General features: G+C 32.8%; 1 protein-coding gene across 1 annotated transcript in view; it reads left to right on the top strand.

The window, feature by feature from the left end:
- Positions 1–27491, top strand: part of krz (beta-arrestin protein kurtz) — an 82231-nt gene that overhangs the window by 31241 nt on the left and 23499 nt on the right. The window contains exons 5-7 of the mRNA XM_089093187.1: positions 4573–4751; positions 15467–15602; positions 22198–22355. Of these exons, the coding sequence (XP_088949313.1) occupies positions 4573–4751; positions 15467–15602; positions 22198–22355 (473 nt within the window). The remainder of the gene's footprint in view (positions 1–4572; positions 4752–15466; positions 15603–22197; positions 22356–27491) is intronic.

Here is a 27491-nt window from a genome sequence, read left to right as displayed (position 1 = left end):
TTAGGTTGACTGAAATAATAAGAGGATCTTCATCTGCCCTGTAATGATACACGTAATAGCGTACAAGTCCCCTAAAGTGAAAGTCTGCCTCATCCTTCCAAAGAATATTTTAAAATGACCTGGGGTGACATAAACCGTGTCCCATTTGTAAGGGTTCCAAATTATGCAGACAATCTATTTCAAAACTTACTGAAAACGTAAAAATAAACAATAAAATAAAAGAAGGCCCTCTTTTTTTACGGTATGGTTTTATTTATTGTAGTGGTTGTTTTAACGGTCTGTTTTTATTTTTCTATTTTTGCACTGAGAACGGTTGATTGGAGGTCTCTGCTGAAATATTTGCATTATATATCCATTTTCACTGGGTAGAAAAATCCTCCTTTGTTCTTATTTAACAAAAGCTTATTGTTGCTGAATTATAACAATAACTTATTTAACTTATTAACAATAATGAAAACAATAGTTACCATTCCTGAATCTGTTTCAATGGCGATTCTTCCTTAATAGACAGGCTTCTTTTTCAACGCGGTTTTAAATTTTCGCTTACTTTCGGCTAGAGTTTGTAGTTGACTAGGTTGCCCTACGAGACCACGTGCTAAAAATAAAAACATTTGGAGAGGAGCCTAAACCATGGTCGGACCCATATTGTACATGCCCTCCAATGAAAGTAAAGCATAAACAGTACTGGTAGATTACCAAATTAGTTCAAAGCAATAGGGCCATTTTTTCACTCATCAGTGTGCTAAAATCTTACATCTTTTGTCAGATAACGCTTAAAAGTGAAATCTTTGAACTAAGATCTTACATCTTTTGTCGTTTTTATGCAAACGTCTTTCATCATTCTGCTCTGATCAGCGGTCTGAGAACAATGATGAGTATATCATCAAAGTTCTCTCATCATTGTTCTATATGGCAGAAAGATGGCGTCTTTCTTGCTTTTTGCTGATATCAGTGAGCTGTAAGATCTTAGAACAAAGATAAGTTGAAAAAACGATAATCTTTGCACAAAGATGAAAGATCTTAGATGTAAGATCTTAGTGCTAAAAAGCGGCCCTAATATTAAGTGCTGTATTCAGATCTTTTAATTTTTAATATGTACCTTTTCAGATCTCATGTTCACATTATCTTTTTTTATATGAAACGCATTATACTTACACATTTTATTATTGTTTATGCATTTTACTCAAAAAAAGCGTTCTCCACTAGGTACGACTTGACTGATTTAACCCCTTCCCCCCACACCGGCATTGAAAAAAAAGAAACAAGACAATAGAGCCACCAAGGGTTTTCCAGAAACGTGTTCCAGTGGTAGATTTTGGGCTTCTTGATCAAGGGTTTTTCTGAAACGTGTTCCAGTAGTAGATTGGGCTTCTTAATCAAGGGTTTTCCTGAAACGTGTTCCAGTGGTGGATTTTAGGCTTCTTGTTCTAAAATCCACCTGGGTTTTCCTGAAACGTGTTCCAGTGGTAGATTTTAGGCTTCTTGATAAATTGTAAGGACAAGGTAAAGTAGCTTATTTCTTATCATCTTGGTCTCTTCAAATCAAATTTTACATACAAAGCCTTTGTTCAAGTAACGAAAAAATAAAAATGAAGTATGGACCTTGGCTATAAACTGCGGACTGTGCTGTATTTCCGGGGGACTTTTTAAAATACTATAGAGTGCCTGAAAGCTCTATTTTGAAATATTTACTATTTTTTACTTGTATTTACTTTTTTCATGACATACAAAATTTTTACTGTATAATTAAAGATTAATTAATTATTTTTTTTTATTTGTAGTTAATTTCTTCTTGAATTTTTAACTGTTTTCCTTAATAACGGAGGGCTTCAGAAAAATCGCTGTGTAGTTGAAAGAAAGTGAAAGACACGATTGCCAGAATTTAAATCAAGCAAACCAAGCAATTGCTTAGTAGTAGCAAGTTTTGTTCCAAGGATATTTTTGTCAATGTTCCTCGCCTTATTGTTCTTTTCGCTGCTCCGGACGTAGATGTCAGCCTAGGGTTTGAGCATTACATAAGGAAGCATGTTAAGAAAACAATACTTGTTGCAGACTATTCAGAATAATCATAGTTTACAAACTTTACAGGAGAGAACCTTTATCTTCCCTTTTTTCACTGTTGCGCAGTTTTTTTTAACAAATTTTAAAAAAATAAACATGGACTCAACTGCATTTATCCGATTTTTAGGGTCTACGATTTAAATTAAATTATTAAACTTTTTTTTGAAAAATCGACAATTCTTTAATAAAGTTATAATATTTTACAATTTTATTAGATAATCATATAAAGTTTTAATAGTAAAAATGTACACTTTAATAATAAAAAATCAAATAAAATTTCAATAGCAGCAATATATGAATTAAATAATATGCAATGCTATATAATATATAATATTATGTAAACAATACATAAACTGAATTTCATATAAAACAAAATAGGGAGCGTCTCAAATTTTCCCCAAAATATTTTATATTTTTACTGCCACAGTGCAAATACTTAGTCCGTTTTGCAGGCTTGCAAATGACGAAATTTATTTGATGTGATAAGGACATCACTTTTAGCTTTGATCCCTGATCAAGCCTTTATCTTCTCAGTATCAATATTTATATTTCGCAATATCTCGATATTGTCTTATCTGCTCAATATTAAGTTTCCCGAATGTAATGCGTAAAAGATAATAAAAATATTTAGCTTTTTTGCGAATACATTAAATATTAAAAATAATTTTAGCAACATGTTAACTGAAGCATCATAGGCACAGTTGGATTAGTTGTCAGAGAATTTACATTGCCCATGTCTCGAATTCTCCTTTAAATGTATTGTATTTTTACAGTAACTTTTATAAAACAATCATATAAAATTTTAATAATAAAATTGCATAATTTAATAATCTACAATCAAGTAAAATTTCAATAACGATAATATATGAATTGAATAATATGCAATACTATATAATATATAATATTATGTAAATAATTCATAAACTGTATTTCATATAATATAAAATAGGAAGTGTTAAGCTCGAAAAAAAAAAAAAAATTCTATTCAGATTCTGACGTGTCTCTATATTCCTATATTCTCTAAATGTCAATATTCCCATTCGGATTCGGATTCTGACATGTCTCAAATTTTCTCAAAATGTATTGTATTTTTGCTGCCACAGTGTAAATACTTAGTCAGTTTTGCAGGCTTGCAAATGACGAAATTTATTTGATGTGATAAGGACATCACTTTTAACTTCGATCCCTGATCATTATCAGGGATCGATTCGTTCGATCATTATCGGGGATTCGATCCCCAATCCCTGATACTTTTAAATTTGATCCCTGATCAAGTCATCGTACGATCGACGCGTTGTTTACAGTGCAAATACTTATAGTTCTTAATCATTTTCTGAAACAAAATGATATAAGCACAAAATTAGAAACTGATAGGATGAGAAACATGTTCAGAAAACAATTCTTATTTCATAAGATGCAGAATAATACTAGTTAACATATTTTGTAGGGGGAGAACCTTTATCTTCAATTCTTTCCTTGTATTTCCAGTTTTTCTATCACATTTTTAAATATTTATGTCTATTTTCTAAGTCTCGAAAATTGTTTATAAGCAAACACTCTAGTGCCATCTAACTAATCTAACCTAACTTAACCTAATTTATCGGTATTTGTTTATTAATTTATAAACAGTTAGATGGCACTGATGGCGTTAAAATGCATATATAGATTGTTTGAAAACGTATAAGTAAAGTTGAGTCCATTTTTATTTTTTTGAATTTTGTAAAAAAAACAAACAAACTGTACAACAGTGAAAGAAGTGAAGATAAAGGTTCTCCCCTTAGAAAGTATGTTAACTAGGATTATGATGCATATTATGAAGTAAGTATTGTTTTCTTAACATGTTTCCTTATGTAATGCTCAAACCCTAGGCGTATACCCGGACGTATATATTCGGAAAAAAATCGGTGCCCCATTTGCTCCGAGCGAATATTTTCCCGGCTTATTTTTATATAATTTCCTGCTCAGCACGACTATTTGCGCCTTGTGTTATTCATGTTTAAACATCTGTCAACGTGTTTTAACTTGCAAACTTAACATTGCGTAATAGAATCTATATTTATATATTTCTACAGTCCAGTGCTCTGTACGACTATATTCGCCGAATTTCATACTAAAAGAAGTCATTAATTTTATCTCAGGTGTTGTAAGCACAAATTTTGAAATAAAGTTTATTAGCATTTTAGCAAATTTTTCTTCATTTCACTTCCTTTGCAAATATTCGTATTAAAAAAAAAATAAAAAAAAAACGATTGTTAAACTGCTAAAAAGAAATGTTAAACTGAACGAACAAAGACCACTCCTCTAAATTTGTCAAATTGCTCTACACGAATAAATACGCAACACTGTAGTTTCCTTTTTTTCAGCAAATTGGTTAATCATTTTATATGAATGTTTCCCCTACATTAAAGTCTAGTTCTGTTGAAAGATTTAGTCAATAAAACTAGACATACTATTCGATGTTTTTAAAACGAGAAAAGGATGGTTGTATAGTTTTTTTTCTATATTTTTTAGGAGAGATTGGTAAAAAAATTGGGGGCACATGCCCATCCATTCTTTTTCGAATTGCCCCCGAATTGTCCTGCCTCTGTCACCCTACAACCTGCCCCTGGTGATACGGGTAAACCGTGTGGCGTGGATTATGAGCTAAAAGTGTACGTAGCAGAAACACCAGAAGAAAAGCCACATAAAAGGTATTTAATTTTTTTGTATTATCATTTCTTTATTTATCAGTTATTTTGGAGTATTTAAGTTATTTTTATCAATTTTTTTCGCCACCACAATTTAATTTACACAACTCTTAATATGGATAACTCTTCATAGTAAATTATTAGTAGGGCTGCCACAAAGTCCTTTAAGTCCCTAAAATCGAGTGAAGGTTTCTATTGGTCCCTTAAATTGATAAAGGTTCCTAAAGTCCCTTTTCTTGCTTTGGTTTTAAGTCCGTATTCTGAAGGCTACCAATACATGTGATCATACGGTTTTCAGTATTTTTGTTTCGATTGAGATTCTTGGAGCCTGTTTGTGCTTGTCTAGGAAAGGCAAATCTTGTTGTTACATAGGCTACAGTGTTACTGTCCGGATAGAGCAGACAGACAAGTAACGAAAAGGACTGTCCCTCTTTGCCTCTTGAGTCAATAGGCTAGGTGACAGCAGGACTCGGTTGGCTTTGTTAATCACTTAAAAAATTTTTTTCTGGATGTCACTATTACACATAGAGTGAGAAAAAAAAAAGAAGAGAATGGGTCCTAGCACAAAATACGAAGGAGGTGGTGTTAAAACCAGGTTGCTTGCACAATTTTGAGCTTACATACATTTCTCGAACTATTACACTACTTCTTGGCGCCCTTTTTTATTTTAATACATTTCTTGTAATATCCGATATATTTTTCTACTATCTTCTTTTCTTTTTTTAACGTCTAGGTTTTGAAGTTTCAGTTTGAATAAGAATGGAAAAGTGCAAATTCAAGGAGACTTTCAAGGGTTGGAAGAGAAAGACGTGATGGTAAACCAAATGAAAGAGTGGTGTAGAGCTGTTTCAGGAGATCTGTTCTCTTTCTACTGTTCTATCTGCAATACATCGTTTGTCTAAGCGTTTTGTCATCGTTTGTCTAACCCATAAGGGCTCCTACTTTTTACTGCAGCACGCTAGAACTGCTGAACATAAGAAGAATGTTACCATAAAGCTAACGCCGAATCACTTTTGTCACTCGGCAGCATTTTTCATGGAGAGTGGTGAACCGGCAAAGCTGCCCATGAACTAAGGTGCTTATCTAGGGCGGGATGAAACTACAGTTGCAGAAATTACATGGGTTCTGAAGATGATTGAGTCTGACTATTCTGGGAATTCTGCAGACGGAATAGCAAATGTATATGAAAAAAAGTTCAGCGACACAGTAGTCAAAAACTTCTCCTTCGGGTGAACTAAGCTCTCTTATTTTTTTTAACCAAAGCTCTTGAACCCTGTTTTCAGAATATGACCCTTGATGAAATCAGCAACAGTTATTATGTTGTCTAATTTGACGAAACCACAATTTCAGAAAGTAAGAAAGAGCTTTAATTGGTCATGCCACAGCTGAAGTCAGAAATAGCCAGAACGATCGATGAGAGTAGTTTATCTATCTCTAAACTACTAACGTTAATTTGTAACGGTCCGAACTTGAACAAAAAACTTTTTCGACTGATTGACAGTGAAAAAAGTGAATTGACAGGTAGCAAAGGTCTCCTTAGTGTTGGTACCTGCAAGATCCGTTTGGTAACCAACCCTTTCGGAAGAGACTGCTGGAAATTTGCGAGAATGGTTCCGAATGATAAAACGGTAGTACCTTTTTTAGTGGCTGGCCGACTAGACAAGAAGACTACGTAAAGATTCAAGAGAAAACTGGCGTTCTTAAGTTGCGCTTTTTGAAACACGTACCCACCAGATCGTTAACAATAGGACATGTCGCTCCGAGGCTAAGGGGACAGATGCCAGCTCTGTCTGAGCACTTCGTTGTCTATATTCCAAAGAAAAACCCTAGTCTTATGAAATCAAATGCATACAAGAGGATCATCCGGCAGATCTAACAACTGACCCTGAAAGCAGAGTGTCAGTTTGTTGTTGATAGTTCGAACCTCTTTACACGTTTCATCGAAAAGTTTCAACGGGAAGAGCCCCTTATGCATGAAGTCTGTACGGAGCTGAATCTGCTGGTCTTGACATTGGTTGGACAAGTTTTAAAACCCGAAGTGACCGAAAAGCTTAGGGATGAACTAACGCTTCAGCCATTCGAAGATGAAAAGAACTTTGTGTCACTGCTACAGACAGTTGTGAGTGACGAGATTGTCGACTGTCTCGAGTCAGTAGACGAGCTTCCAAATTACTCGTTCATGCATCGTGTTCAGAAGCATTATTCTGCGGCCGCAAGATATGTCCCTAAGCAAATACTCGGTGGAAATTTTGCAGTTGTTGAAAGCATTATTTTTTTTGCATCTCAATGAAGTTTCAAAGCCAGTTTCTGCTCAGAGTTTATTATATTTTTACAGGACATTATCCATCGCGACGCAAAAGGATCTGCTAGTTGACTAGTTTCAGCTAGTCCAGATATCCGGACTTCCACCGGAGCCAGGAATGATCGACGACGAGTGGAACAACGTGATTCAGAGAGGGAAATATCCAAACTTGTCTAAAGTCGTAAATGATGTTTTGATCATTTTACATGAGTCTGCTATTATTGAGCAGGGTTTCTCCCTTTCCGGGCGAGTTCTCAGCAAGGAAAGAGTTTTGACGAATGAGCGAACTTCGAATACTAAACTGTTTGTGATAGATGGGATGGACAGTTTTGGAGGACGTGCGCAAATTGTTGCTATTACCGTAGACTTGATAAAACTAGCCAAATCCGCTAGAAAGAGCTATGATTTGTACCTAAAGCAGGAAAAACCCTTGAAAGAAAAAAACTGAGAAAGAGTGGCAGGATTTGGAGGCAAGAGAACGGCTGAGACAACTGCAGTTCGCTGATACCCCTTTGAAAAGACAGACAATAGAGACTCTCGAAAAATCTCTAAAAGAAAAAAAGAGAAGCGTTTGGTTCCAAAAAACTGACCGCAGACGAGTTTCTAAAGGAAGCTTATAACTAGCTGGAAAAGGGCATTGAAAAGAAGGACATGGTCGAGATACAGCTAGCGCAGGCCATGGTAGATGGGACTCTGTCGATGCATAATGAAAAAAAAGGTAGCCGCTACTCTTGAAACCGCCCAGCAGCAGTTAGAGTCAAAGAAATATTTGCTGATCACACCTCAGTTCCGGCAGAAGGTAGTGCAAAAAGGGAAACAAACAGCTTGTTTGTTCTGGCTACCATATCTATATCTCTTTGATCATATTTTTGAATCTGATTTTTTACATTCGAAAGTAAAGCGTCCAGAAAAAAAAGATGAAAAAGCTTTCCCATGACATGATGATCTGTTTCTTAATTATCACTTGGCCTCTGATCATGGAGAGATGTCTGCAAATGATCATTCCTATTTTTTTTCTTTCTCAAGTGTCATTTGGTGATGTCACTGCTTTTTCATTCAAAAGCCTTTGGAAACCTGAGTTTCCAGGGCTATTTTGTGCCCAGAATGGTCTCTAGAGAAGTCTCTTTTTCGACTTATTAACTAAAAAAAAAGCTTTCCGAAAAACAAGTTTTTCAAAGAAAAGTAAAGGCCATTTTAAACTTAAGCTCAGCAGATACAAATACCTTTTAAAATTCAAACTCAAAACGACCAGAAATTACTATTAAAGAATAAATGAAACTCAGAACAATCAGAAATTAAATAAAAAATCATAGAAAAAACATGCAACAAGTAATAATATAAATAAATAAATAGATCTTAAAGCGAGTAATACTTAGATTGAATATGAAAATCAAGCTTAAAGCGAAAAAAAAAATTTTCCTTTTGAAGCATAAATGAAACTTAAAACGAACAGACATTAAATAAACAATCAACGCAAACAAACATACAATAGATATTAATGTAAATTAATAAATAAATCTTGAAACGAGTGAAACTTAAATTGAATATGCAAATATAGCTTGAAACGAACAAAAATCACTACAAGCAAGAGTTTGGGTATGACTTCCTTCTCTCACTGTAAAAGTCTAAAACCTACTGTGTCATTGGCGTTTTGCTGAAAACTATATGCGTCTTGAACAGTCTTGGAAAGTACAAATAACATCAAATTGTATATATTGTGTATAATGATATCAGTTGTTGAAAGATCAAACAGTTTAAGAATTTATCCTACTGTAACTTTATTTTTAATTTCAATGGTTTAAGAACTAGAAAAGGAAATGTTTGTAATATAATTCGTTTTCAGTTAAGCGCCAATGACGCAGTAGGGTTTTGGGTTTTATTTACAGTTAAGAAAGGATGCAGTATCCAAACACTTGTTTGTAGGGAAACTATATTCGTCTTTAACAACTTTATTAACTAAAAAAAACAAGTTTTTTAATTGAAAGTAAGGAGCGACATTAAAACTTAAAACGAACAGAAATTATCAACGCCTCGCTCTTTACGCTAAAGTTTAACTTTGTCTCACAACTTTATTTTTTAAAACAATAAAAAACTTTAGCGTAAAGATCGAACCGTAGAGGGGGGGGGGCAGCCTCTTTCATATACGGAATAATTTCTGTTCGTTTTAAGTTTTAATGTCGCTCCTTACTTTCAGTTAAAAAAAACTTTTTTTTTTAGTTAATAAAATTGTTAAAGACGAATATAGTTTCACTACAAACAAGTGTTTGGATACTGCCTCCTTTCCTAGCTGTAAATAAAAACCAAAAGCCTACTGCGTCATTGGCGCTTAACTGAAAACGAATTATATTACAAATATTTTCTTTTCCAGTTCTTTACAGCATTGAAAATAAAAATAAAATTACAGGGAAATAAATTCTTGAACTGATGGATCTTTCAACAATTAATATCATTATACATCAAATATTCAATTTGATGTTGTTTATACTTACCAAGACTGTTAAAGACGCATATAGTTTTCAGTAAAGTGCCAATGACGCAGTGGGTTTTAGACTTTTACAGTGAGAGAAGGAGATCATACCCAAACTCTTGCTTGTAGTGATTTTTGTTCGTTTCGAGCTATATTTGCATATTCAATTTATGTTTCACTCGTTTTAAGATTTATTTATTAATTTACATTAGTATCTATTGTATGTTTGTTTGCATTGATTGTTTATTTAATGTCTGTTCGTTTTAAGTTTCATTTATACTTAAAAAGGAAATTTGTTTTCGTTTTAAGCTTGCTTTTCATATTCAATCTAAGCATTACTCGCTTTATGATCTATTTATTCATTTATATTATTACTTGTTGTATGTTTTTGCTATGATTGTTTATTTAATTTCTGTTCATTTTGGGTTTCATTTATTCTTTAAAAGTAATTTCTGGTCGTTTTGAGTTTTAATTTTAAAAGTAATTTTTATATGAATAGCATGCTTTTAATAATGGCATTAAATTTATATTAAAAACTTATTTTTCGGAAAGTTTTTTTTAATTAAATTTTTTTAGTTTTTGATTTAAAAAAGTTTAAAGTTTTTAAAAATTCCTTGTTTCAAAATCAAACTTAAAAAAAAAATAAATCAAATATTCATCAAAGTATCAAAACTGGTATCAAAGTAACAATATCAAAGTGAAAAAATGGGTTTGTGTCAACCTCGGAGCTTTTATTATCTGATGATTAAACTATTTTTAACAAAATTGCTATCTCAAAATTTTTATCGGATGGGTTTGGGGAAACAGGGCGTGTGGGGACTAATTAAGCTTCGGTCTCTTTTGACTCTTTAAAAGTGAACTAGAACTTTCTATTTTCAATCAAATGAGCCCTCTCTGAAGTTTATACGAGTATCCCTTCTATAAGAACCATATATATACCCAGAGTATAACTTACAACACCTGTCCCTGGGCCCTGGGGGGTTGTGTCGACACTGGAGTTTTAATGTCTGATCGTTGAACTATTTTTAACGAAATGGTCACCTCAAATGTTTATCGGATGGGTTTATCCATTCGTCTAAAACTAAATAAGGTTTGGCGTGAATGTTTTTCATTGACTACTTTTTCAATATTTTCTGAACAGATTGCCATAGGTCAATGCTCTACATTTGTATTGATTCATTGATTTTAAATGACTTTTTTTCAAATTATTAATTGGTTACGAAACGAATTATATTACACATATTATGTTTGTACAACATGTGTCGACCCCGGAATTTTTGTTATCTGACCCTTGATTTGTTTTTAACAAAATGGCTACCTCAAAATTTTATCTGATGTATTTGGGGGTAAAAGGGCGTGAGGGAGGGGCTAGTTGCCCTTAGATCACTTCTGACTCTTAAAAACTGAACTAGAACTTCCAATTTCCAATCAAATGAGCCCTCTGTCAAGTTTATACGAGAATTCCTTCCAAAATGGCTATATATGGCCCCTGGATATAACTTATGATTAATTAGTATATATAATTATCATAACTAATGATTAATTAGTTATAAAACGAATTATATTACAAATATTATGTTTGTACAACATGTGTCGACCCTGGAGTTTTCGTTATCTGACCTTTGAACTTCTTTTTTAGCAAAATGGCTACCGCAAAGTTTTTATCTGATGTATTTTGTGGTTAACGGGCGTGGGGGGGGGAGGGGTTAGTTGCCCTTTGATCACTTTTGACTGTTAGAAGCTGGACTAGAACTTCCAATTTCCAATCAAATGAGCCCTCTCTGAAGTTTATACGAGAATCCCTTCCTGCCCCCGGGCCCTGGAGGGTTTGGTCGACACTCGAATTTTGTTAGTTAACATTTCAACTACTTTTAACAAATTGGTATTTTTAACCCTTGGATAAAAGCACCTTTGGGGTGAAAATAGTAAAAAAATATTGAAGCTACATAAGATTTATTCATTCATTTATGTTTGCACCTGTTATCTTTATGTTTGTAAGATAGTTAATTTTGATTTCTGTTCGATTGGGGTTTCGTTTATTCTTTAACACTAATTTCTGGTCTTTTTAATTTTAACTATAATAGAAATTAATTTTTGTTGGTCCTGAGTTCAGTATGGCTCTTTACATTTCTTAGAAAACTTATTTTTATGCAAGGTTTTTTTTTAATTAAGAAGAATAAGAGGTTGAAGCCTTATAGCCTTTGCTAGAGACAACTTAATTATATACCTCTGATAAATCAAATGTGTTTTTTTCACGCAACAATGAAGGAATCGAAAAAACAGCTTCAAAAGACAGTAGTTAGGCTATTTTATTCGTTGATGCAGAAACAACAGAATCGTTTTTATTAGACCATTTTTTGGATTTTTTTTTGTGCCACAATAATTTAGCATTTATCGCAAAGTATACATTTTAACCTTATTTTAAGTATGGCTGTAATTTTAAGTCCTCCACATCCATACTTAAAATAGTCGACTCCCCCACAGTGGGGGATTCAACTACGCTGAACAAAATTTGTATCTCAAAATTTTGATTGTGTGTGTTTGGGGGAATGATGGGTGTGGGGGGCTAGTTGCCCTCAAATACCGCTTAGCTATTAAAACGAACATTAGCTGTTGGAATTTCTAACCAAATGAGCTTGTTTTGAAGTTTCTATGATAATGCCTTCTATAAAAAACTTATATGCCCACAGGGTATGACTTAAAACCCTTGTCCTGAGGGTTGTGGGGGAGTGTCTTCCTCAAAAATATATTATCTATCTGGAAATCAACTACGCTGAACAAAATGGCTATGTCAAAATTTTAATTGAATGTGTTTGGGGGAATCATGGGCGTGGGGGGGGGGGGCTAGTTGCCCTCCAATCACTTTCGACTATTAAAAAGGACCCTAGTCCTTTGAATTTCCAATCGAATGAGCCCTTTTTGAAGTTTCTACGACAACGCTTTCTAAAGAAATCTTATATGCCCCCAGGGCATAACTTACAACCCTTGCCCTGAGGGTTGGGGGGGGGTGTCCTCCTCAAAAACATATTTTCTATGTGGAAATCGACTTGAACTTTCAATTTCCAATCAAATGATCCCTCTTTGAAGTTAATACGAGCATCCCTTCCATAAGACCCATATATGCCCCCAGGGCTTAACTTACAACCCCTGCCCCCGGGCCCTGGGGGGTTGTGTCGACACCGGTTATATGATCTTTGAACTATTTTTAATAAAATAGCTATATTAAAATTTTTATTTGATGCATTTGGGAAAAAAAGGTTTGGGGTTTGGGGGGGGGGGGGGGTGAGGAGCTGGCTACCCTTCAATATCTTTTGAAGCTTAAAAGGGGAACTAGAGCTTTCAATTTCCAATCAAATGAGCCCTCTCTGAAGTTTATACGAGCATTCCTTTCATAAGAACCATATATGCCCCCAGGCATAACTTATAACCCTTGCCTCTGAAGATTGTGGGTGGAGTTTCCTGCTCAAACATATAATTTCCAGAACTTTCAACTACATTGAACCAATGGCTAAATCAAAATTTTGATTGGATGTGTTTGGGGAAATGGTGGGCGTGGCAGGGGTTTTAGTTACCTTAGAATCACTTTCGACTATTAAAAAGGGAACAAGCCATTTAAATTTACTATCGAATGAGCCCTTACTAAAGTTTCTACGACAACGTTGTCTATACGAAACATTATGTGCCCCCAGGGCATAACTTACAACCTTTGCCCTGAGGACTGTGGTAGAGTTGTCATCCTCAAAGACCTAATTTCCAGAACTTAAAACTACGTTTAATAAAATGGGTATCTCAAAATTTTGATTGGATGTGTTTGGGGAAAAGGTGGGCGTGAGAGTTGTGGGGGAGTGTCCTCCTCAAAAATATATTTTCTATCTGGAAATCAACTACGCTGAACAAAATGGCTATCTCAAAATTTTGATTGGATGTATTTGGGGGAATGATGGGCGGGGGGGGGTTGTTGCCCTCCAATCACTTTCGACTATTAAAAAGGGCACTAGCCCTTTGAATTTACAATCGAATGAGCCTTTTTTGGAAGTTTCTACGACAACGTCTTCTAAAAAAAACTTTATATGCCCCCAGGGCATTACTTTAAACCCTCTCCCTGAGGGTTTTGGGGGAGGGTCCTCCTCAAAAACATATTTTCTATGTGTAAGTCAACTACGCTGAACAAAATGGCTATCTCAAAATAATGAATGGATGTGTTTGGAGGAATGATGGGCGTGGGGGGGGCTAGTTGCCCTCAAATCACTTTTGACTATTAAGAAGGGCAGCCCTTTGAATTTCCAATCGAATGAGCATTTTTTGAAGTTTCTACGACAGCGCCTTCTATAAAAAACCTTATATGCCCCCAGGGCATAACTTAAAATCTCCTCAAAAACATATTTTCTATCTGGAAATGGCTATCTCAAAAGTTTGATTGGATGTGTTTGGGGGAATGATGGGGGTGGGGGGGGGGGCTAGTTTCCCTCCAATCAGTTTTGACCCTTAAAAAGGGCACTGGAACTCTCGATTTCCATTCGAATGAGCCCCCTTTGAAGTTTCTACGACGACCTCTTCCATATGAAGTGCCTCTGAGAAAAAAATAATAAATAATAATAATAATAAAACATTGGAGCCGTATATATATTCAACGTTGGAAGTTGGAAATAAACATTGGAGCGTTACTATATTCAACGCTATAGCGTTGCCTCTGAAAAGAGGTCCCAAGTCCCTATTTTTTACCACTTGAATCTGTAGTAGCCCTGTTGTTAGGTGAATTGCCGGGGGGGGGGGGGATTGGATTAGATTAGTCATCTTTGTGTTTTGGGAGGGTTTTATAATAAGACTGATCAGGGTGACGATCAAAACAACCCCAAGAAATTCTAAAACGTAATGAATTTGTTGCAACAATCACAATGAAGACCGGACGTAAGACAGCGGCAATCTTAATTTTGACAACTATGACGTTGATGTTGACATTGACAACAACGGACTTGACGATGTTAACTGGTATTAGTGGCACCTTTGAAACGATGATAGTGACCCGTCATCATCGGCATTGTACCTTGTCATCATTACAGTTCCTACGTAATGTGAAATCCCCCCTCCCCTATTATCCCATAATAGGGAATCCTATGGATTCTCTCCCCTGGGAAAATCTGTTGATTTTCATTCTAAATTGCTTACTCAGTTCACTTCTGATTATCATATGAAAAGTAGCAGCAACCAGTATATGTAACCAAGATTGTTTACAGTCAAGCTTTTTCAGTGAATGGTTTTAATGTTCCAAGTGGAAATGAAGCAACAGACTATACTGAAGATATTCAAAACATTAACAATTCTTCAAACATCCGAAAAAAAGAAACAAAACAAAAACAACATAACAGTAAATACCTCTAGGCCAGTGGTTCTCAACCTATTTCGGGCTATGCCCCACCCATGCATTTCTAAAATCCATGATTTTACATGTATTTACCTTAAGGAAGCCTAAAAGGCCATTAACTTGGTAAAAAAAATTTCGGGTGGTCCTCTAGGCTTACTTAATTCAAATGAAAAATATTGTCTGTATAAAACACCTATTATTGTAATATTGTAATAGCACCAGATATTGTAATAGTATCATATATCTTTTTTGCTCTTTAATTGTATATGAATGTGGCGTCATTCACATGAATTTTTTTTTTAAATTAACGTTCTAAAGTTTTGTCAGCCAAAAGATGTAACGTCCTGCCCATGGCCCAACAAAATATTGCCATACCCCACCGGTGGGTTCTGCACCCCTCGTTGGGAATCATTGCTCTAGACCTTGCGAGTGGCAAGTCGGGCGTAGCCTGCTAAGGCATTGTTCCCTGCAGTACACAATCGTGTTTCAATATAACACGTGATTTGTTACGTTAGTTTATTATTTTAGGAAATCCAGTCGTTTTCAAGTAGTTCGATTTTTCTCTGAAATTATTTTTTCTCTTCTAGGAATTCCATACGGTTGGCCATACGTAAGATAATGTATGCTCCGGCCAAACAGGGAGAACAACCATCTATAGAAGTCAGCAAAGAGTTCATAATGTGTCCGAATAAACTTAATTTGGAAGCCACCCTGGATAAAGAGGTAATGCAATTATCTTGCCAGGTTTTTTCTGAATGTATAATGCATATAGTCTATTTTTGGACCATAGAGTACAACGGGGACTTCAACTGGGTTGAATATATATATATATATATATATATATATATATATATATATTATATATATATATATATATATATATATATATATATATATATATATATATATATATATATATATATATATATATATATATATATATATATATATATATATATATATATATATATTATATATATATATATATATATATATAATATATATATATATATATATATATATATATATATATATATATATATATATATATATATATATATATATATGTATATGTATATATGAAACAGCACCAGTGAACAAGAAAATGCAGTCTAGTGCGTCAAACCATAAGAACGAGTTCATGGCAAAGCTCAAGAACAAGGTCAGGTTACAAAAGGTCACAACTAGAAACCAATGTTTTTACCCTATGTATTTTACTTCTCTGTTGTTCTTTGATGAGCCTCCGTTATACTAAAATTCAATACGAAAATATACAATTTAAAACAGATATATTTATCGCTCTTTATATAAACTCAACCCTCATTGTCATTTGATGCGCTTGTTTGTTCAATTATATCAGCTGGTTCAACTTTCATCAGCTGGAAAAAGTCAGTTAATTTACTTTGAATTTTACGGGGGGGTACATTTACCCCCTCATCTTCCAGTGCTTGTTTTAATTTGGAATAAGCCGAGGGATTTATATACAAGGAGCATAACTTGCAAGGTTTAGAACATACACCTTCAACATGAGCTCTTATCACTTTAGCTGTAAATGTACTTCTCCGGGGGCTCGTTTCATCCAGGTGCACAGTAATTCGTTTCGTTTGAGCTGGTTTGGGTGTATGTTTCTCGACGTCATTACCAATACAACATATCATAGGAAACCCTTCATCGTTTAAACAACAATTGATATTTGAGTTGCAAATGTCAATTAGATCAGCCATGTTTTTAGGCAGTGCCCAGTTCTCTTTTGACATGTCCTTATATTCATGAGGTGCTCCAAAATAGTTCAAATTTTTCCAATCTGGATTACATTTCGTACATACATATCCAAACAGGTCACCACTTGAACCTTTTGTTGAAACACAATATTGTTCTTCTGAAGGAGCATTTAACACTGCTATAACATTCTTGTGTGAACACTGTGCCATTATACCAAGAACTGACTAAAAATGCAAATCTTAGAGACAATTAGAGGTTCGAAACAACGCTTATCTCTATAGAAACAACTCTTTATCTCTATGCGTTCATCTTGTGGGAAATGATCTAATATCAGAGAACGCTTATTTATTTTAATAATAAGGAACTTTTAGTTACTATGGACTGTGGTTCGCTCTTTACTAGATTGCAGCTACCGCTGCAACAATGATCATATTTCATAAAAGTTTTGCATCAGGAAGTACGAGTTTCTGCCCACTAGAGAGATCGTAAAAAAGTGACGCAATGGAAACAAACAATGAAGCATAAATGCGTGGGTAGGAAATTAGAAGTATTTCTTGAAATCTGAGACATGACTACTTGACTTTTAAAGATAGAAATTTAATATTTAAGATCAAGAGGTAAAAACTTAATTTTCTATAATGGTATATATATATATATATATATATATATATATATATATATATATATATATATATATATATATATATATATATATATATATACATATATATATATATATATATATATATATATATATATATATATATATATATATATATATATATATATATATATATATATATATATATATATATATATATATATATATATATATATATATATATATATATATATATATATATATATATATATATATATATATATATATATATATATATATATATATATATATATATATATATCTATAATAGTATATTAATTTATATATATATATATATTTATATATATAATTTTTATATATATATATATATATATATATATATATATATATATATATATATATATATATATATATATTTATATATATAAATTAGCCAGCTAAAATGGGAGGAGACCCATTTATATATATATATATATAATTTATATATATATATTTATATTTATATATATAATTTTTATATATATATATATATATATATATATATATATATATATATATATATATATATATATATATATATATATATATATATATTTATATATATAAATTAGCCAACTAAAATGGGGAGGAGACCATGGGCGCCGATATGAGGGGGGACTTTATATGGCTTTATGACTAATAGACGTCCTCAGCGAAACCAAAGTGAAACAAAACAAAACCATAAAATAGCTCACACTTCTCTGAATAGATAGCTCATCTATCATCATAGATAGCTATCATCAAAATGATAGCTCACACTAAAATCTACGAAATATCTCGTTGTTGTAATTGGTAGTCAACGTGTTAACCTTCTTTGTTATATTGCTTGTTGAATTTGAATTTTCGTTGTCGTTTAAGGCCATGAGTTGTGTGTCTGCAAAGTCTGCAAAGATACTTTACAAGGGAAGCTTTTCAATCCAAGTTCAATCCAAGGTAACAAAAATGTAACCGAAACTCTAAAAAACGGAATTTTGATGTCAATATATAATAAATCAATAGCTTAAGAATGTGAGCCTTGTTTAAAGGCGACCCACATCCAACACGGCGATAGGGGTTATAGTAAGAAAAAGAATAAAATCGTCTATAAATAACAAGGTCGTCCTTTGTAAATAAAAACTCAGTGAAGCAAAATTAAGAATGCAACCAACCTATGTTCTTGAGGAGGAAAATATTGCAAACAGCGCACATTTGGATTTGATGAGCAAACTCAGCAGCATGGTTAAATGTCGGATGTATGGTATATATGATAAATATTTAGCCAACTAAATGGGAGGAGACCATGGGCGCCGATATGAGGGGGGACTTTATATGGCTTTATGACTAATAGACGTCCTCAGCGAAACCAAAGTGAAACAAAACAAAACCATAAAATAGCTCACACTTCTCTGAACAAATGAATCACACTCACACTTCTTGAAACAAAATGAATGAAAACCCGAAGCATAAAAGCTTTACAATCATCACATCACATAAGTTCCTTCTCTTTTCAATAACAAAAATGTAACCGAAACTCTAAAAATGGTTTTTTTTTAATTTATATATATTTAGCCTAGGAAATAGGGAAAAAAAAAAATTATTTTCACATTTTCTATTCCCATTTTCACCGTGTTTTTTTAATCTGAAAAAAGGTGGCAAAGCAAATTCCATAATTGTAACTCAGTAGGTGTGTAAAACTGAATTTCGGTTATCAAATGACTATTTGTTTGTCCTGCATTAAAACAAAAAATCCGTAACACTATGGAAAAACAACATACTAAAATCTTGGAGGGATTTATATATATATATATATATATATATATATATATATATATATATATATATATATATATATATATATATATATATATATATATATATATATATATATATATATATATATATATATATATATATATATATATATATATATATATATATATATATATATATATATATATATATATATATATGTGTGTGTGTGTGTGTGTGTTGTGTATATATATATATATATATATATATATATATATATATATATATATATATAAATTAAGAAAACTATGCCAGTGCCGAAAGTTTTATTAACAAGGACTTTCCTTCAAAGGTAACATAAACACTGCCTCGTGTTTATGGTGCCTTTAGTATACTTCGATTATACTATTCGGCTATCTATTATTTCCAGATCATTGGCAGCTTTCTTGACTCCTTTTCCCTGATTATGATGAGCTCGGAAGGATTCAAAAACGAGCTAGGTTAATTCCAGCATGATTCATCAACTTTAGCGAGTTGTTTTACCGACTATAGACGGTGACGACGGTGATATAAACGGTGAAGTCGAAGTATACTAAAGGCACCATAAACACGAGGCAGTGTTTATGTTACCTTTGAAGGAAAGTCCTTGTTAATAAAACTTTTTATTTTTCTTTTTCTCGGTACTCGGTACTTAAAATTCGTCTTCAAAGGGAGGGCTTAGATCTCCTCCCTAAATAACTTTAGATAGACGGATAAGTATATTAAAAGTGAAGGTATCTTATGACAGTCCCCCTCATATAATTAATAATTTCCGTTCGTTTTAAGCTTTGATGTCGCTCTTCACTTTCAAGTGGAAAACTTGATTTTTATTTAATTTCTGGTCGTTTTTTAAATAATACCGGGAAGTCTGGCTGGAACCAACATCAAAACTTATAGCGAAAAGAAAATATTACGTTGCTGTTTCAGGAGTCGTTAAAGCATTGGAACAAAAAAGTCAAACTTTAGCGTAAAAAGCGAAGTATTGAAATATATAATATTATTATACAAATAATATAATATATTTGCGTCTTCAAATATATTATATATATAGACGATAGAGGATATTTCTTTTCTTTTCCATGTTTCATACCAAGCACTTGTTGATGATTCCTCTTCCCTCATCACTTGTTCCAACATTGCCCTAATGAAAAGTTCTTTCATCTTACATTCCACTTTCATGATCTGAGTGCCTCGATAATTCCTATGTATTACCTTATTGTCTGTTTTCAATTTAGGTGGAAATTTTTAATTCCATATGTACTGGTAAATTGCACTCACAATTTGCTTTAGATGTGTCTTTGGGTTGTGAAAAAAAGGACATATACCATAAAACTGGGCAAGCATAAGTATTCACATACTGGGCCTTCTGGTGAACAGTCAGACCTCTTCCATATCCTTGTCTAAGGGCATTTTTGAATTTCGATATTGTATTTATCCAATTTTCACTTTCCCTTCGGCTCCAACTTCTTTGAAAGAATATACCCAATATTTAATTTTTTTCCTTTCTCGAGATCTCCTCACACACCTCTCCTACTTCGTCTCCCAGTGATAGCATTTCACACTTATTTCAATTAAGCTGTAGCTTGAAAATGTCACAATGTTCAAATATGCACTGAACGGCCACTTTGAAATCATCTTCAGTTTCTGTGTACGTTGTCAGATCACCTACAAAACTGTTCAACTCCATTGCCACATTTTCTGTTGTAATGCCATTTATTTCTTTTTCTATATATTTAAGTAGCGGGTCACAAATATATTTCAAACAGTAAAAGACTCAGCGGGAATCCTTGGCGCACTCCAGCTTCTGCTTCAAATTCTCCCGTAACATCGCTATTCACACAAATTACCTGTACTATTTTTTCAATTATCCTATTTATCCATTTTATGAATGGTTCGTGGAAACCGTAGTAATTCATGATCCATACTAGAATTTTTTTTTTCTTATTTCATCAAAGGCATTTTTAATATCATTAATCAAAAAAAACTTTTTGCACAAAATAAGTTTTTCAAAAAAAGTAAAGGGCTCCATTAAACCCAATATGAACAAAATTAGAATAAAATAATCTACCAAGAATAAAACTACCACAAATAAGTATCAATACATAAATGAAACCAAAACAAACAGAAATTAAAATAAGCTAAACTCAAAACGAGCAGAAATTAATCTGAGCAGGGTTCTAAACCCTATGCTTTCAAAAAGCCATAATATAATTTATACTTTACTGAAAAAAATTCAAATGAATTTACTGGAAAAAATGTGCATTCTCAGTTTAATATACATATGCTGATATTTATTCCTTAAATTCTTAATGAATTTTTGTTTTCTTAAAGTTATAAGTGAAAATATTTAAAAGAATTCTTTTTCAGTTAAGTACAAATTATATTCTGGCTTTTAGAAAGAATAGGGTTGGAACCCTACTCAGATTAATTTCCGCTCGTTTTGAGTTTGTCTTATTTTAATTTCTGTTTGTTTGAAAACTTTGATTTTCTACCGAGGCTCATACCAGTAGCTTATTAAATACCAGTAGCGTATTAGCTGGAACTTTGTTGGATACCGCGATTCTAAAGTAAAAAAAGAAAAAAAATGACCAGCCTTTCAGTAGTTTGTAATAGTTTATTTTTAGTTTTTATTTATAGTTTGTTTCTGTTGTTTTCTTTGGTAGAAGTAGTGTGGCCTCTATAAGCGACCAAGTGCCGTTACTCTTTAAGAGCTATCTTGTATTACCCTGTGAAATGGTTGAACACCCTCTTAAAAAGACGGCCTTTAAAGTATTTTCTATATAACTATTTAATCTAACTATATAACTTTATAACTTACTAACCATATAACTATTTACTTTTCTAACTAAATAGCTATAGTTATACTAACTATATAGTTTTCTATATAATTATTTAATCTAACTGTTTAATCTAACTATATAACTGTATAACTTACTAACTATATAACTATTTAGTTTTGTAACTAAATAGCTATAGTTATACTAACTTTAGTTTTCTATATAACTATTTAATCTAACTATATAATTGTATAACTTACTTACTATTTAATCTGACTGTTTAATATAACTATATAACTGCGTAGTTTTCTAACTAAATAGTTATAGTTATACTTACTATATAACTGTATAATCAAAATGTTAACTTTCTATATTCTAATTCTTATTGTAGTTGTATTACCACGGAGAGAAAATCGCCGTAAACGTCTACATTCAAAACAACTCTAATAAACCCGTGAAGAAAGTCAAAATCTCAGTACGTCAATTTTCTGACATTTGCTTATTTTCAACGGCCCAGTATAAGTGCTCTGTGGCTGATTTGGAAAGCGAGTGAGTATATTTTTTCCTACTCTCAATTTTGGAAAAAAACATTGCCCACATTTCCATTTAATATGATCTAAAACTATTTATTACTCCTAGATTCTTATTAACCCCAAAAGCTCCTCCTAGCAATGAACGGATTTTTTATTTCAAGTATCTTTTCAATGAAATGGTTCTCAAACTAGATATTATGTTCTTTATTTGTATGCTGGAACCTTATTTGTATGCAAGAATTTTTTGTAGGTGGAAGGCGGGTTGGTAAAAAGTGAAAAAAGAATAATTATCTGAGAATTTTAATTTCGGAAAATGTTAAAATAGAACTCCAGGGAGGCCATTGTTTGCGTGCAATGGATTGCAATGGTTGCATGCACGCATCCATTGCATGCGTGCAATGGTTGAAATAAATATGTTATTTCTAATTTTCTTCTAAGTATTATACGAGGGTTGCTTGAAAAGTTCCGCAGCCTAATAAAAAAAACTTTTTTATATCTCTCAAGGTAATCGCCAAAAAGACTAATACTTTTTTATGTTGGTGTTCAAACTTTATTGCACCATCTCATAATACAATTTGCCAATCTGCAGAATATGATTTGCTGGTCTCGTCAATATAGCTATTTCTTCTTATGTCTCACTTGGTGTAATCTACCGTTTTGACTGTAATGTGTTTTTAGTTGGATTTTGGCGGAGCAACAAACTTTTCAAACAATTCATTGGGATTTTTATGGTAGAGTGCAAAATTATGACTTGGAACAGTTTGTGTTTCAGTGTTTTGGTGACACGTATTAGCAAATGCGACAAAGATCTTTTTAAAACCTGAAATGAAATTTAAAATTTTGATATTTGAAATTAAAAAGTTCTTCTGATGTTTCAACAGCCTTTGCTATTAAAATAATATTAATCTGCCATGATCCAGCACGATTTGGTGGATTTTTTTTCAACGTTTCAGGTGGTGCCATTACTGCAAGGTGCCTGGAGTGAGGTTCGTTATTGCTGCATGTACATCCAACTTTAAGCTCTTTCTCAAACTCTAATCCATTTCCCCCCTCCTCTCCTTATTTTTATTCTTTTTTTTATGGTCAAAGCTTTGCGTTGAATTATTTGATAACCAACTATTTTTTCAGATCCTCTATCTTCGTAAAAGCTCCACTTTTCTTGATTAAAATGCCTTCTATTAATAAACATCTACTCATTGACCCCAAAATAGCTATAAATAGTGACCCCAAAATAATCCAAAGCTAGTTGTGGATCAGTATTTCCGCACTATCTCAAAATTTTTGGCATTTTTTTGAATTTTGGGGGTTTCTCCGAAATTTCACGAATTAAAATGTGGGCTCTCCAAATTCTCCGAATATAAGGTTCCGAAGTCACTGAAGTCTCCAAAATACGAATCGTCAATGTTTGTTAATGTTTTCGGAAAGACCCCGTTAATGAACCCCGTTGTCTTTCAGGGAACTTGTGGAAAATTCCCTAAATATTAAGTTATATAGGGGGCACTGCTAGGGATAGTACTATACTGTGCGAGCGCAGAATTGACCTTGTGTGGTCATCTCGGTATCAGACTTGGAACTGTTCAGCTGGTCCTCGTGTTCCAAATTCTCTATTCTTAATTTAATTTCGTTTTGCTACCGATAGTTACCATTTAATACATCCATGTTGATAATATTCTATGCCAATAATAGGGAAACTCAAATCACCTCTTATGAATTTGAATTTGAGAGTAGAGTATGAATTTAAGAGTAGAGTAGAGTATTAATAGAAAGAGTAGTAGAGTAGTAGTATGAATAGTAGAGTAAAGTATAAAAAGAGAGTAGAGTAGAGTATGAATTAGAGAGTAGGTTCAGTGTTAACTTGATCGATTAACTCTTTGTTTTTGTTTTCAAACTCGTGCCAATGAGAAGTAGTAGTAGAGTAGACAGTAGTATGAATAGTATAGTAGAGTGTAGAAAGAGAGTAGAGCATGAATTAGAGAGTAGGATCAGAGTTAACTTGATCGAATAACTCATTGTTTTTTGTTTGTTTTGTTTTTCAAACTCGTGCCAATGAGAAGTAGTAGTAGAGTAGACAGTAGTATGAATAGTATAGTAGAGTATAGAAAGAGAGTAGAGTATGAATTAGAGAGTAGGTTCAGTGTTAACTTGATCGATTAACTCTTTGTTTGTTTTTTTTCAAACTCGTGCCAATGAGAAGTAGTAGTAGAGTAGACAGTAGTATGAATAGTAGAGTAGAGCGTAGAAAGAGAGTAGAGTAGAGCATGAATTAAAGAGTAGGCTCAGAGTTAACTTGATCGAATAACTCTTTGTTTTTTTTTTCAAACTCGTGCCAATGAGAAGTAGTAGTAGAGTAGACAGTAGTATGAATAGTAGAGTAGAGCGTAGAAAGAGAGTAGAGTAGAGCATGAATTAGAGAGTAGGCTCAGAGTTAACTTGATCGAATAACTCTTTTTTTTTCTTCAAAGTCGTGCCAATGAGAAGGAGTAGTAGAGTAGACAGTAGTAGACAGTAGTATGAAGAGTAGAGTAGAGTGTAGAAAGAGAGTAGAGTAGAGCATGAATTAGATAGTAGGATCAGTGTTAACTTGATCGATTAACTCTTTGTTTGTTTTTTTTCAAACTCGTGCCAATGAGAAGTAGTAGTAGAGTAGACAGTAGTATGAATAGTAGAGTAGAGCGTAGAAAGAGAGTAGAGTAGAGCATGAATTAAAGAGTAGGCTCAGAGTTAACTTGATCGAATAACTCATTGTTTTTTTCGTTTTTTTTTCAAACTCGTGCCAATGAGAAGTAGTAGTAGGGTAGACAGTAGTATGAATAGTATAGTAGAGTATAGAAAGAGAGTAGAGTAGATCATGAATTAGAGAGTAGGCTCAGTGTTAACTTGATCGAATAACTCTTTGTTTTTGTTTTCAAACTCGTGCCAATGAGAAGTAGTAGTAGAGTAGACAGTAGTATGAATAGTAGAGTAGAGCGTAGAAAGAGAGTAGAGTAGAGCATGAATTAAAGAGTAGGCTCAGAGTTAACTTGATCGAATAACTCATTGTTTTTTTTTTTGTTTTTTTTTTCAAACTCGTGCCAATGAGAAGTAGTAGTAGAGTATGAATAGTATATTAGAGTATAGAAAGAGAGTAGAGTAGAGCATGAATTAGAGAGTAGGCTCAGTGTTAACTTGATCGATTAACTCTTTGTTTTTGTTTTCAAACTCGTGCCAATGAGAAGTAGTAGTAGAGTAGACAGTAGTATGAATAGTAGAGTAGAGCATAGAAAGAGAGTAGAGTAGAGCATGAATTAGAGAGTAGGCTCAGAGTTAACTTGATCGAATAACTCATTGTTTTTTTGTTTTTTTTTCAAACTCGTGCCAATGAGAAGTAGTAGTATAGTAGACAGTAGTATGAATAGTATAGTAGAGTATAGAAAGAGAGTAGAGCATGAATTAGAGAGTAGGATCAGAGTTAACTTGATCGAATAACTCATTGTTTTTTGTTTGTTTTGTTTTTCAAACTCGTGCCAATGAGAAGTAGTAGTAGAGTAGACAGTAGTATGAATAGTATATTAGAGTATAGAAAGAGAGTAGAGTAGAGCATGAATTAGAGAGTAGGCTCAGTGTTAACTTGATCGATTAAATCTTTGTTTTTGTTTTCAAACTCGTGCCAATGAGAAGTAGTAGTAGAGTAGACAGTAGTAGACAGTAGTATGAATAGTAGAGTAGAGCGTAGAAAGAGAGTAGAGCAGAGCATGAATTAGAGAGTAGGCTCAGAGTTAACTTGATCGAATAACTCATTGTTTTTTTTTTCAAACTCGTGCCAATGAGAAGTAGTAGTAGAGTAGACAGTAGTATGAATAGTATATTAGAGTAATGAAAGAGAGTAGAGTAGAGCATGAATTAGAGAGTAGGCTCAGTGTTAACTTGATCGATTTACTCTTTGTTTTTGTTTTCAAACTCGTGCCAATGAGAAGTAGTAGTAGAGTAGACAGTAGTATGAATAGTAGAGTAGAGCAGAGAAAGAGAGTAGAGTAGAGTAGAGCATGAATTAGAGAGTAGGCTCAGAATTAACTTGATCGAATAACTCATTTTTTTTTTTTTCAAACTCGTGCCAATGAGAAGTAGTAGTAGAGTAGACAGTAGTATGAATAGTATAGTAGAGTAGAGCATGAATTAGAGAGTAGGCTCAGATTTAACTTGATCGAATAACTCATTGTTTTTTTGTTTTTTTTTTCAAACTCGTGCCAATGAGAAGTAGTAGTAGAGTAGACAGTAGTATGAATAGTATATTAGAGTATAGAAAGAGAGTAGAGCATGAATTAGAGAGTAGGATCAGAGTTAACTTGATCGAATAACTCATTGTTTTTTTTTTTTGTTTTTTTTTCAAACTCGTGCCAATGAGAAGTAGTAGTAGAGTAGACAGTAGTATGAATATTATAGTAGAGTATCGAAAGAGAGTAGAGCAGAGTATGAATTAGAGAGTAGGTTCAGAGTTAACTTGATCGAATAACTCATTTTTTTTTGTTTTCAAACTCGTGCCAATGAGAAAATTTAAATATTATGAAATATATATGAACTAAACACGTTAATATATTTAACAAATATATTTAAAATATATTTCAATATTTATTGTATTGAATTACCGAACATATTTTAAAATATTACACTATATCATATTATATTATAAATAATTATATTAAAAAAAATATATGTAATAAATATATCGATAATTATATAAAAAACATAATTTAATGTAAATATAAAAATTGACTTTAATATAATTAGTTAACATTTGTGGAGTATTTCTGTAGAACAACCACTTTATTCCTTAATGGGAAATAAGAATGAATAGCCAAATAACCTGCTTTTTCAAAGCTTAATTGGTTATATTTTGTTTCTGTATGAAATTTTTAGCCACTAAGAAGAACTAAAAGTAGGACTCCACCTGACTGATCTGTTTAGGGCAGTTTAATTTAAGCTTAGTTTAAGTGCAGTGAGTTTCAGTTAAGCAAAGTTTAAGCCAGATTGGTTTAGGTTTATTTAAGCGAAGTCAAGTCAGTCAATAAGATGTTTTTAATTACTCACAATTTCAAAAAAGGTTGTAATTTTTTTTTACCGGCTCAAACTATGGCATAAAAACAGTAATTAAAAAAACATTTGAAATGAAATTATT

Source organism: Artemia sp. Qi Xiang Cuo, chromosome 8 (assembly GCF_049724085.1).
Source record: "Artemia sp. Qi Xiang Cuo chromosome 8, ASM4972408v1, whole genome shotgun sequence".
Classification (NCBI taxonomy): Eukaryota; Metazoa; Arthropoda; class Branchiopoda; order Anostraca; family Artemiidae; genus Artemia; species Artemia sp. Qi Xiang Cuo.
The sequence above is the reverse complement of the archived record's forward strand: the minus strand, read 5'-3'. Positions and strand labels throughout refer to the sequence as shown.